General features: G+C 37.8%; 1 protein-coding gene across 1 annotated transcript in view; it reads left to right on the plus strand.

Annotated features, from left to right (window-relative positions):
* Positions 1–14,331, plus strand: part of LOC145269469 (tyrosine aminotransferase-like) — a 155,392-nt gene that overhangs the window by 67,414 nt on the left and 73,647 nt on the right. The window contains exon 2 of the mRNA XM_080125215.1: positions 14,044–14,214. Coding sequence (XP_079981341.1) covers positions 14,073–14,214 — 142 coding nt within the window. The 5' untranslated portion in view covers positions 14,044–14,072. The remainder of the gene's footprint in view (positions 1–14,043; positions 14,215–14,331) is intronic.

The following is a 14,331-nucleotide window of genomic DNA, read 5'->3' on the forward strand; positions in this document are numbered from 1 at the left end:
ATGGCCACATGTACTTCTGTAAGTTTTTGATCTTTGGCCACATGTACTTCTTTATATTTTTGATCACATGTACACATGTGTGGAGCATTTTAGAAGAAATTGCGAGGGTAAAATTCCTTGTCAAATAATTGTTTTGATTGGAAATGATTATTTTAATGACAAGAAGTATCTAGGTGCGTTAGTTTTGGGTGATTGTGCCGAAAAGAGATCAGTTTTAAGTTATAAAACCTATAAATCTTCCAAAACTTGGTGCTCAGCATGCATGAAGAAGGACTGGCCTATGCAGGAGAACTTGGTGCCTTGCAAAGAAAGAAACGTCATCAGCGACCCTCTGGATGATAGAGACAGAATATTCCTCCCACTGCTACACATAAAGATCGGCTTAATCAAGCAGTTAACCATGGATAGGTGACTGCTTCACTTACTCGTGCTAGGGTTTTCCAGGAAAGCTGGCATCTTTGACGGTCCTCAGATCTAGCAGCTCATTTGAGATTCAGAGTTTGAAAAATCAATGAACGAAGTGGAACTGAATGTCTGGAAGGTATTTATTCTGGTAGTGAAGAAATTTCTTGGCAACAACAATAAAACTCTGGTGTCTAACTCTGTCCCGTGACGAGGCATTGTAAATAGGAACAATAAAGCCAGAAGCAACAATAAAGCCAGATGGCTACTTTTGCGTATAAATTTTGAAACGAGTCAGGAATGTTGAATATATGTATATCTCCAAAACAAGTGTTAGGATCTCAGCTACCCATTTACCTAATTCGTGCTAGGTGGAACCTGCCATTAAAAAAAAAAAACAGGTCTTCTAGGAACATTTTCCTTATGGACTTTGTGTAACACATACATCCTGGACTATCCTGGAATTTTATCATAGGCTTGTTTTATGAAGTGTGAGAAAGCGTCATTGTAGTTTATGAAAAGGAAGTTTAAAGAAAAGAAAAACCTTATCATATTTTGCCTGTGTCTACTTTCTTAGTTGTTAGACCGATTATCCAGGTGACCAGGTCCTGCAACAAACACACACTGTAAATAAATCATAATAAAACATTATCTGGGCTTTACTTCTCCATATTCTACCAAATATTTCTGAAATGATATCATGGAAAAGTTGATAATTCAAAACTATTTATCAGAAAGTATCTCCCTCCCAACGCAATCATCTATAATATAAATCTCACCTGTCTGTTTAAATGTATGTATGTATTTATGTATGTATGTATGTATGTATGTCTGCCTAAAACTTTTGGCAGAAGCGACGGATTTTCACGAGATCGACATTGTTTTGAAGCGCGACTCTTCGGACGACAAATATTGAAATATTGACTAAAAACATTATTCCTTCACCCTCAACTGGGCACTTTTCTACAGGGAGGGATGGCTTTTTATGCTGATATTTTCGAAAGTCATCCCCTCTTTTCGATTGACTAGCCTTAATTAAACCTTCGCCACTTCTGGTTTGGCGATGGATGCAACGGCAAAGATGTCACTTTTTTTTCACTTTCTTTTCCTCCTTCGCGGTACGGGTTCGAGCCTGCTTGCCTACTACCACTTATTTTTATTTTTTTGCTCCATACACACCTCCAAACATTTGGGCAACGCTGGGAACCCAGGCTAGTCTACTTATATAAGAGCCAAATTTGTCCTAAAATCGAGTACTGTTACCACATCTGAGAAGGAGCTTTCCTTTTTTTGTCTTGACAGGGTTCAAAATTGGCTTCGAAACTTAAGATTATTCCTTTTCTTCCCATCCTCCTCCTTCTCCTCCCCCTCCCCCTCCTCCTCCTCCTCCTCCTCCTCCTCCTCCTGCTCACTAAAACCTCTTTCTCACAGAAGAGACGTTGTGTGTCTATCTCTACTCTAATGTTATTTTCATAGCAAGTGCTTGACTAAGCTTCAATTTATTCCCCCCTCTCAAAACATTCACAAGAAACACTCGTCTATCTACAACCACTGTCAACAGTTTCCCCCACTCTCTATCTCTGTCTAAATCTAAACGTGAACATAGCTTCTGTTCTAAAACTGGCCGCCTGTGGAATTCTGTACCAGGAGCCTGTTTTCCAACTGACTACAATATGGTCGGTCGTCTTCAAGTCCAATGTAAACAAGTTCTTGTTGAAACATACCCTTAAATAATCAAATTCTACCCAATTTCCACCATTACCGATCGCTACACTGTTATCTCATGGATCATCTTACACGCACTAACCCTTATCCTTGAGTGGCCTTCAGACCTTGATAAGTGGTGACTCTTTGTAAAATATTTTTTTAATCTCGTCAAACTGAAATCTTGCACAGTTCTTACTGTTATCAACAGGCCTCAGCTCCACATCACATCAAATTTGGAAACATCGAGTCTTTATGGTGAACATAATTAAAATTAATGCTCAAGCATTTAACCTAGGTATTACTCAAATTAAATAATATATTAGTTAGGCCATAACTGATATTTTGATTAAGTTTGGTAATAATTGGTTAAGCAATGTAAACGCTTAGCTGTATGAAAAAGCACAGTGACAAATTCTATCGAAACCATGGCGACAGGAGAAAACATGCTAAATTCGAAGGAGACAATAGCAGCATCAAGTTGATATCAACAAAACAAAAGTTATACAAAAAAGGTCATCGAATTAGCGTGAACGCTTTCAAATACATATCAGCTGCTATCAAGTCCATTCACATTTTTCAGAAGACAAAAACAGTTTTAAAAGATTATGTTATTTGTATTGTATCTAGCTATTGGCCGTTAACATCTACCCTCTCTTCGTGGCCTTAGGTAGAGGCCATTATGGGGCGGCTTTGTATAGAGCCAAGAACCACACCGACATTGAACTGAGATATAAAAGTTATGTTATAGGAAAGCAAGCAAATGAAAGGATATGTGTGTGTGTGTGTGTGTGTGTGTGTGTGTGTGTGTGTGTGTGTGTGTGTGTGTGTGTGTGTGTGTGTGTGGGTGTGGGTGTGTGTGGGTGTGTGTGTGTGTGTGTGGAACATGCATAATAAAATGAAGATAACTAAAACATTAAAAGAATAGAAATGCCATCAGCTAGCAAATGCTACCTGGAACATACACAGAGTTTTAAAAATGAAAATGAAGTAAATACAAACGTTGATATGAAAACATTTTTTATATCAACGTTTTTATATGAGAAATAAGAATGTAAAGGTTCCTTTCACGTTAGAAACTGTTCATAATACAAATACGTATTTGTATAAATAAAGTTTATCGTCTCATTTGAGTAGTCACACGTCAATATGCTCATAGAGTGGGTAATATGCGTGAATGTGAGTTATTTGGTAGCATGCCATTTTGTATGTATGTTCGTTTAGTTTGTACTTGTTAGTGCATGCGCTGATAAAGCTGGAATGTGAATCATCGAGTCCTTTCACTTTCCCAGAACCAAAGGACTAAGGGTGGTTTGTAAAGAATATGCTCTTGCATCCATTTTTTCTTGCCATTATGCAATTTTTAAGTAATGCTGCATTTATTTTCAACCAGTCACAGCGTTATCCAGTTATTGAATATCAGACTCTGTATCAAGCAGGTGACATGAAAAATGCATCTGACGTAAATTACGAACAGAAATAATTAACGCATTACTAACGGCAGTGGGAAGTCAAACATTTGCCACCATTGTACACTTGGAAAATCGTTTTATCATTTTTTTTTTTTTTTTTAGCTATGAAACTGGAAGAAGAAAAATGTGACTCGATGAGTTTTCAATGGAATTCAAGTTTGTTTGTGCCAGGAAAAAGTTAGGTTTCAAAACCAGTATAATATAAATATGTAAGAAGATGTCATCCAAAATTAGTCACATTCTGTTCGTTATATCCTCCTCCAACTCCTATTGCTTTTGTATTATTTCTGCGGCTATTTTCAACTCATTCACACATCCTGGCATATGCATACACACGCTGACACGCGTTTAATAACTCGTGTTGCTTTTCTCCTTCAAACATTCTGGAGGACACAAAAACTCAACTTTTCTAAGCAAACAATATACTAAAAAAATAACTTTCAATTATTTGTAAATTAATACATATATAAATATGTAGCAGCAGGGTCAGATGTACACATAGCTTAAGAATTTGAATATATTTATTTTATAATAGCATTGCTAATTGGTTGGACCAGTCAACTTTCTTTCTGGCTAACCCAATCAGACGCTATCTCTTTGGTTTGCCCTATCAGACGCTATTACTCTAGCGAACTGAACACGTGACAAAGTACATAAAGGTTAAACCACGATAATCTCTCTCTCTCTCTCTCTCTCTCTCTCTCTCTCTCTCTTCCCAGATCTTGGACTGACAGCAACTCCACATGCCACAGACTGATCCCCTACTCTCTTAGTATGCAACACAACCAACCCGGTCCGTCCTGAAGGCCCGGGGTTCAACTAAAACAAGAATCTATCGTGGCCAAAGCCAAACGATAGCTTCAACCACACATACATGAACTCTTATTTATAAATAGTCAACCCAGTGTAAGATTCTTATTATATATACATATGTGAGAATGAGAGACAAAACATACACACACATATATAAAGAAATAGGCAAACAGACAGATATACAGAGATACAGAGAAATAAACAGATAGATAGATGGATAGCTGTACCGTGCATGCTCCCTCATTATGGGCAGCATCCAAACACGTCCTTCCTCCTTGAAATCTTGATAGCTAAGAGAGAAATTCCTTGTCCGGAATAGGATGCTTCATCCATGGTAGTAGATCTACTATTACTAATACTACTACTACTGCTACTTCTGCTCCTACTACTAATATTGAATATGTTTTCTTTATATTCTGAGTTTTAATTGTTGTTTATTATAAACGAAATGGAATATCACTAGCGTTACTATTATAATATTATTTGACTCTTAGCTAGGAAAATTGTGGGAAATAGAGGGGAGTGGGAGGAGGATATAACGAACAGAAGGTGACTAATTTTTTATGTTGTCTTTTTATATATTTATGTAGTGCCGTTCTGTTTGGTGATAGTACGTCCTTGGAAAGTGCCAAGAACAGCGCTAACAATTAATAAATGTGTGGTTGAATTGGCGAATGGAGAGATGAATAAAAGCATGATTGGGTCACCAGTTAGCAAGTGTTAACTCAACAACGGGATTTTGAGAATGAGATGAGAAAACATGAATTAACAAATAAAATATATTTATATCAACAGTTTTACAGAAATGTAAAATATACTTTGAAAGACTTAAGTTTGTTGAGAAGTCTTTAAAGTTCTTGAATAAAGAGTACACAAGAGTTTGTTTCAATGTTCCGTTGTGGCTATATGGGTGCATGTGTGTGAGAGTTTACCTTCTGGGTGGCGTGGACTTGGAGAGTTGATTCACTTTATGCCACGTAGCAGGTGTCCCCGGAAGAACGTTGACTTTCTGTTCATCAAGCAATTGTTTGATAGGCTTGTAGAATTGTGGAGTTTAACACGATGTTTATTGGTTGAAAAATATTTAGAATTCACATGCTTCTGTTAAAAGTTCTTGCTTTTGAGAATACCTATTTACAATGTCTCCCCACGGGACGGAGTTAGACACCAGGGTCGTTTTATAACGTGGAGAAAAGGAACAAAAATTAAAAACTGTCTCAGTCGTGAAGGATTTCTCCTCCACTGAAAGAGAACAAGAAATTGAAGTGCAGCATCTGAAGAACAGATACTACATTTTCATCTTGGTTTTGAGAGTAACAAAGAAGGAAATCAAAATGAAGCGGATAAAGAAAGAGAATAGCAATTAAAACCATTTGCTTTTTAGGAGTCATCCAAATCGCATCTCAGTATAAAACCGACGATCTAACCCCTCCCCCCCCCACCGCAAAAATGAAGTAAAAACGAAAAAGAAATAACAGAAAGGTTTTTTTAAAAAAAAGTTGTTATGCTCTTTCGTCTCGCACATCGATTTCTAATCTAACATGGTTATATTTAACTGGCTTGGAAACCTCATTTTTTTCCGCAGCACAATAAGTGGGTACAACAGGTTTAAGGTATATAATACAGAAAGGAAAGAATACCACAAGTTGCAATAGTATTTAACCCGTATTTGGAGAGAGAGAGAGGGGGGGAGTATATAGCGAGATAATAAAAAAGAAAATAAGATTTGAATGAGACATCATAGAACGAATAGTACATGAGAAACAATTTATTAATATCAGTTGACATTGAAATGCGCCAACGCTGATAGTTAAATTACAAATACACTTTTTGTTTTGATGTAGATCCTCAGACGTTTATTTTCAATAGAGAAGATAGATATATAAACAGATAATGTTACAGTATATGCTTTTTTTTTTTTACATAATCCTTAATATTGATATTTTTAATCTTGAAATTACTATTAATTAATTGTTTGACTATGAAAATATAAATATTACTTTTACTAGCAGGACCTATGGAAACTCCGCAGGGAAGTCATTCATATGGAATATATTGATGTTGGCATTCTTATGGCATTTTTATAGCAAGCCCCACTCTCCCCAATGGTTTACTTCCACATGTGCAGCTGCCATCGTGCAAAGGCAGCACGCGCACCACAGATTTAACCGACATAAATCCAGCTTAAACAGACAGAAGTATATAGAAGCCAGAAGTAACTGTAAGAAAGAAATAGCGACAGCTAAGATAGAATTTACTGAAACCACCCAAAAACGCATCGAAGCTCAGAAATTAGGAACCCGTGACTTCTGGAAAATCTACAACAGTGTAGTAAATAATGGGTAATCAACAATTCCCCCACTAACTAACAATCACAAGGTTGTTTGCTCAGCAACCGAAAAGGCCAACATGCTTGCCAGTTGGTTTGCCTCAAACTCCATACTGGACCCTTCCAACTACCCCCTACTTGAATTCCCTATGCGGACAGACGCCAACTTCACACTAGACCCTGCGAACAACCGTATCCCAGATTTTCCTTTGCAGACAGACGCCACACTTAACGATTTGAAAATCACCCCTTCTTAGGTGCATGTTATCATAAAAAATCTTCACACTGTGAAAGCATGTGGACCTGATCTCATCCCGGTTGTGCCATTAAAAAAGTGCTTCGCTGAAGTAGCCCCAATCCTCTCCAAACTTTACAACAAATGCCTTAATGAATCTTGCTTTCCTGCCTGCTGGAAAACTGCTTCTGTTGTACCAGTTTTTAAGAACTCTAGCGAAAGAACTGACCCAGTAAATTACCGCCCCATTAGCCTCCGCCCACTTTTTGCCAAAATATTTGAGTCCATAATTAACCAAGCTCTAGTCCATCACCTTACAGATGCTAAACTTCTGACCGACCAACAATATGGATTTAGGCAAGCCTGTTCCACAGCAGATATTCTAACTGTAATCTCCGAGCGTATATACAATTCACTTGACAAAGTAGGGGAGGGTAGAGCGGTAGCTCTAGATATATCTAAGGCTCTTGAGAGGGTATGGCATGAAGGTCTTCTCAGGAAAATCAGATCATACTGTATCACTGGAAGAATCTTTAACATAATTAAATCCTTCTTAGATAAGAAAAAAAATCGATATTGTCCTCGACGGTCGTACATCTAAACAATATGATATAAATGCGGGAGTGCCTCAGGGGTCTATCTTTGGACCTCTATTATTCCTAATATTCATAAATGACCTCCCTGACAAAATTGTCTGTGAGATGGGTATATATGCTGATGACACCACGCTCTATAACAGACACGACAGGAAAACAAATGAACACATATCTAAAGAAATGGCAGAATCACTAGAGGGTGACTTCCAATCTGTAGTGCAATGGGGACAAAAATGGATGATCACATTCAATGCTGCCAAAACTAAACTTGTTTCCTTTAATAACTACAAGAAACCTTCTCTACCACCAATAACAATGGCCAAAGACTCTTTATCTGGAAGCAAATCTTTTAAACTTCTCGGCCTAACGTTCACAGGGAACATGAGTTGGAACAATTATATTATATATATGCTAGAAAGCTACTAACGCCTGAAAGTATCCTGTACCTCTATAAGGCTACCATTCGCCCATGTATGGAGTATTGTTGTCATATTTGGGCCAGTGCATCTGCTACTAGTCTCTCATTCCTAGACAAGGTTCTAAAGAGAGTCGCCAACCTAATAGGTCCTGAACTGTTATTCAAGCATCAGCCTCTGTCCCATCGGCGCAATGTAGCATCCCTCTGCCTGTTCTACAAGTACTTTAACTGTGAATGTTCCGACGAACTGCAAGCACTTGTACCCCCTCTACGTAAATATCCCTGACAAACCCGACAAGCAGTACAATCCTACACCTTCACAGTAGAGATCACTAGATGTAAGAGAGCCTTCTACTCCAGTAGTTTCTTCCCCAGAACCGCTAGACTTTGGAACTCTCTGCCTGGTTCCAGCTTCCCCAACTGTACTGATATGCCGAAGTTCAAGCGTAACGTGAACCGACATCTTTCTGCCCAACTCCCCACCTAGTACCCCTGTAGCCTGTGTCCCTAATAGTAGCCCCCTACATCAAAGTGGCAATGTGCCTTGTTTGGGATGAAAATGTAATAAAAAAATAAAAACAAATTCTGCAGATGTTCAGCGTAAATGGAGACTTTTGTTAAAACTGCAAAAGTATTTATCTAAGCTAGCAGGAACGCCCGGCATAGCCCGGTTGTAAAGAACGTTTACATATGATATTTTGATTCTTGCAGATTTCGTATATTTTATTATAGAGTTAACGTTCTATCGATTCTATCTATAAATATAAAAGCGAAAATGTGTGTATGTATATTTGTATGTGTGTTTGTGTGCCCGCTAAAAACTTTCTACAGACACGACGAAAATTTAAAAACTCGGTATCATATCGAAGCACCATCCTTCGCACAAAAAATATCGAAAAATTGGGCAAAAACGTTCATTTTTTTTCATCCCGAAATTTACAATTTTCGACAGGGAGGGGGGGGGTCAACAAAAACGGTCCTCTCGTGACGCCGACCGGTTCTACGCATGCGTCAGATGACGTCATGACCTAATTTACTTTAAATAGTTGAAAAACTGACTAAATTTTATGTACGTCGCGTTAGGTCAGTTGGTTAGCATGTTGGTTCATTATCTTTTTTGGGGGGTTTTGGATTCGAATCGCGGTGTGAGAAGTCTCCTATTTTTTCGATTTTTTAAATTTAAATATTGAACCAATGTTATTTAAGCCATTTTTCACGTAACGTTCGTTCTTCTGTTTTTTTTGTTTTTTTTTACTTCGCTTATCCACTCCCGACCACACACCCCAAAACACCCGGGTACCCACCGATTTTTTAAATTTTAATATCGAAACAGGCTTATTTAAGCCATTTCTTTTTTGTTTTGTCGATTTTTACATTTAACATCGTTCGTTTGCCTTACGTTAGTTTTTTGGGGATTTTTTTTCGATGTTTTTATTACTCTCCCCCCCCCCCCCGCTTATTGTTTTCTTTTTTTACTTCGCTTATAACAAACAAACCTGATCATTGACCTCATTTGCTGAATAGCTATTGCTCTACGACTTCCGTGTGCGCACATGTCAATTTGGTTCTTACTTAAATAAATTCCATCATCTTTCAGTAACTCATTCTGGCTGGCCGATTTTATTTTCAAACTTCGCCTCAGGGCTTCAGGTTCGATCCTACCAACCCTCGCCCCGATTTCTTTTTTATTTAAGACCAGACACCTCCAAACACTTGGACAACGCCGGGTACCCCCGCTAGTATATTATAAAGTTGCGATTTCAAAAATATTTTTTTTTTAATATATAGCCATATAACTTGGCTGCATCAGCCATGTATTCTTCAAAATTGTCTGATCTATTCCCTGGTGCCTTCGTTCCAGCTTGAATTGAAACCGAAACCAAAACTTATGAAAAAATAAATAAATAAATATATATATATATATATATATATATATATATATATATATATATATATATATATATATATATATATATATAATTAGATTAGTGGCATGCCATCAGCTATAATCGAAACCGAAACGAAATCTTATAAAGAATTCTTGGTAAAATTATTTATTGCAAGAAATGGAAGTCCATGATAATTAATAGGACTATGACCACAGAATATTCTTATCATTGTTTTGATTCTCGACAGCATAGACACGGCAGTCTCCCTCGACACTAGCGCACAAGTACATGTATTTGGTGACTTTAACGTCCATCACAAAAACTGGCTTGGATTCTCTACTTACACAGATGCAGTGGGCAGCACAACTCATAGCTTCACTATATCTCACTCCCTATCAGAAATTGTTACGTTTCCAACCCGTTTCCCTGACCAGGAAGAACAACACGCATCACTTCTAGATCTGTTTTTGAGCACAGTTCCTGATGATTGCATAACAAAGGCCAACAGCCCACTCGGGAACGCTGATCATGCAGTGATAATGGTTGAAATCGCCCTAAACTCTAGAGCCAAAACTGAAGAGCCAGTGCTCAAAACAACGAGATATTATAAAAAGGCTGACTGGAAAGCCATCAAGGAACTAATCAGAGATGCCCATGGGGAAATATTTTTTCTCTTCCTGCTGAACAGTGTGCAAACGAGACCACTGACTCGTTCAAAACTGCAATCGAAGCGCATGTTCCCATGCGGAAATTTTATAGTAATCCCCACACTCCCCAATGGTTTACTTCGACTTGCGCAAATGCCATTGCTCAAAAGCAGCATGCATACCACAGATTTAACAGACATAAGTCCAGTTCAAACAGACTGAAGTATATAGAAGCTAGAAATAACGTTAAGAAGGAAATAGCGACAGCTAAGAGAGAATTTACGGAAACCACTAAAAACACATCGAAGCACAAAAACTAGGAACTTGAGACTTCTGGAAAATCTACAACAGTGTAGTAAATAATGGGCAATCAACAATTCCCCCACTAACCAACAATCACGAGGTTGTCTCCTCAGCAACCGAGAAGGCTAACATGCTTGCCAGTCGGTTTGCCTTCAACTCCACACTAGACCCTTCCAACCACCCCCTACCTTTCCTCTACAGACAGACGCCACGCAAGACGATTTGAAAATCACCCCTGCTCAGGTGTATGCTATCATAAAAAACCTTGACATTTCGAAAGCATGTGGACACGATCTCATCCCAGCTGTGCTATTAAAAAAATGCTCAGCCGAAGTAGCTCCAGTTCTCTCCAAACTCTACAACAAATGCCTTAATGAATCATGCTTTCCGGGCTGTTGGACAACTGCTTCTGTTGTACCAGTATTCAAGAATTCTGGCGAAAGACTGGCCCATTAAATTATCACCCCATTAGCCTCCTCCCACTTTTTGCCAAAATATTTGAGACCTTAATTAATCATGCTCTAGTCCATCACCTTACAGATGCTAAACTTCTGACTGACCAACAATATGGATTTAGACAAGCCTGTTCCACAGCAGACATCCTAACTGTAATCTCTGAACGCATATACCATTCACTGGACAAAGCGAGGGAGGGCGACCAGTAGCTCTAGATATATCTAAGGCTTTTGACAGGGTATGGCATGAGGGTCTCCTCAGGAAAATTAGCTCATATGGTATCACTGGTAGAATATTTAACATGATTAAATCCTTCTTAGATAAGAGAAAAATCGATGTTGTCCTCGACGGTCGTACATCTAAACAATATGATATAAATGCGGGAGTGCCCCAGGGGTCTATCTTTGGACCTCTATTGTTCCTGATATTCATAAATGACCTCCCCGACAAAATTGCCTCTGAGTTGGGTATATATGCTGATGACACTACACTCTATAACAGGCACGACAGGAAGACGAATGAACACATTTCTAAAGAAATGGCAGAAATACTAGAGGAAGACCTCCAATCTGTAGTGGAATGGGGACAAAAATGGTTGGTCATGTTCAATGCCGCCAAGACTAAACTAGTTTCATTCAATAATTACAAGAAACCCTCTCTACCACCAATAACAATGACCAACGACTCTTTATCTGAGAGTAAATCTTTCAAACTCCTTGGCCTAACGTTCACAGGAAACATGAGTTGGAACAATTACATTGAAAACATTGCCAGGGCCACTGCAAGAAAGGTGGGCTCTCTCTACCGTGCTAGACAACTACTAACACCTGAAAGTATCCTGTACCTCTATAAGGCCACCATTCGCCCATGTATGGAGTATTGCTGTCACATTTGGGCTGGTGCATCTGCTACTAGTCTCTTGCTCTTAGACAAGGTTCAAAAGAGAGTCGCAAACCTGATAGGCCCTGAACTGGCATCTAAGCTTCAGCCTCTGTCCCATCGACAAAATGTTGCATCCCTCTGCCTGTTCTACAAGTATTTTAGTGGTGAATGCTCTGACGAACTGCAATCACACTTGTGTCCCCACGACATGAGCACCCTTGAGAAACCCGACAGGCAGCTAAATTCCACCCCTACACTGTAGAGATCCCTAGCTGTAAAAGATCTTTCTACTCCAATAGTTTCTTCCTCAGAACCACTAGACTTTGGAATTCCATTCCAGGTCCCTGCTTCCCCAACAGTACTGACATGCAGAAGTTCAAGTGTAACGTGAACCAACATAGCACCCCAGTAGTTTATGCCCCTGATAGTAGCCCCCTACACCAAAGTGGCAATTTGCCTTGTTTGGGGTGAAGATGTTATAAAAAAAAAAAATTAAAAAAAAACATATCCGACACAGTTAATCAACTGATAACCACATCACTTTATATAAAAGCATATAAGATATCAACGGATACACACTCGAGAGTCAAAACAATGAAAATAATATGCTGTTGTCCTAGCCCTAATGATTAAACGACAGTCACTCAAATGTAAGCGTGATACACAAAATAAATAATATACATGCTATCCTATTAATATAGAGATGCCATATATTCTTCAAAATTGTCTGATCTATTCCCTGCTTCCTTTGTTTCAGCTCGTTTAACTCATTGGTCTAGTGGTCTTCGCCAATCCACTGCTTTGATACCTTATTATAATACATTTTTCTTATGCATATTTGATATTCTTTGATTGACTGAAAGAAACTGCTCGTTAGAGATTTTGTCCAATAAATTACGTAATACAACAAGCACTATTACTACTAACAAGTGCATCTCATTTATGTGCGTGAACTCATAAGAAATCTTATCAGGATAACATAACACTCGTTTTTTACTGTTCACAGGTTTATAATATATTGCAACACTATACGTGTTAATTTAGTATTAAAGGATCTTTAATCACCCTAACTCCTGTGGTGACTAATCGGAGAGGGAGGGATAAAAAAGAAAAGAGAGAGAGCAGAATAATAAACGTCTGTCTCAGACACTAGCCTCTGAAAAAAATTATTTTTGCTTCTCTTATTTTGTCCTCACATTCAATGAGCGATGTTTCTAACAAAGAGAAAAGAATTGCTGCTTGTTTGTGTTTTTTTTAGGGGGGGGGGTCGAAATCTATGTATGAAACGTATATTGTTGGTTATATCTTTTTACTTCAAAGTAATTTTTAGTTTTTTTACATTAGGTGGCTTTATACCTTGTCTGGACAGATTTTCATTAAAAAAAAAAGGACTATTACTTCCTCAATTCTCGCCATGGCTTCACTAATGTAACCTCATTCCCCTTCCTTGTTATGCTACAAATGTTCTAAATGTACCCAATTATTATGAATTTATCCTGGAATGATTATGACAACGAGTATTAGTATAGATTTTCAATTTTGACATAATGCTTAGAGCGTTCACTAATGGGCCTAGAGATTAGAGTTCTATCCTCAATCAAGCCATATCAAAGACTCAAAAAATTGGTATTTCATGCCTCCTTGCTAAACACTTAGTATTACAACCTGAGAGTAAATAGAGAAATCCTGGAAAAGGAGTGACAGCTTCCCTTACATCTCGGTGTAGTAGTCAATGAAAAGAAGCCAACTACAAACATTCTTTTTTTATTATCCAACTACAAACATTCTTTTTTTATTATTTATTTATTAATCTCAGTGTTATTGAAGCAATTTTCTCATACAAGAATGATTCGATATCGAATATTTATTAATTTTTTTCTTATCCCTAATATTGTAGGGTGAAATTTCATTACGAAATCATTAAAGATGAATGAAATAAATCAGAAGACATCTTGGGAGGTGCATTCATCTTTCTGTGCGAAAAATACCATCAACCCGATTCGGCAAATTGTAGATGGCTTAAACCTAACCCCAAATAAAGATAAAGAAGTAATTCCTCTCTCCATTGGTAAGTAATCATTAGTTTTTTTGTTTTTTGTTTTTTTGCTTTTTTTTGCTTCTATATTTATACGAAGTGATGACTAAAGAAATTTCAATTCTTAACATATTCATAAATAACAGACTT

Source organism: Euprymna scolopes, chromosome 1 (genome assembly GCF_053919585.1).
Source record: "Euprymna scolopes isolate OS-2025 chromosome 1, ASM5391958v1, whole genome shotgun sequence".
Classification (NCBI taxonomy): domain Eukaryota; kingdom Metazoa; phylum Mollusca; class Cephalopoda; order Sepiida; family Sepiolidae; genus Euprymna; species Euprymna scolopes.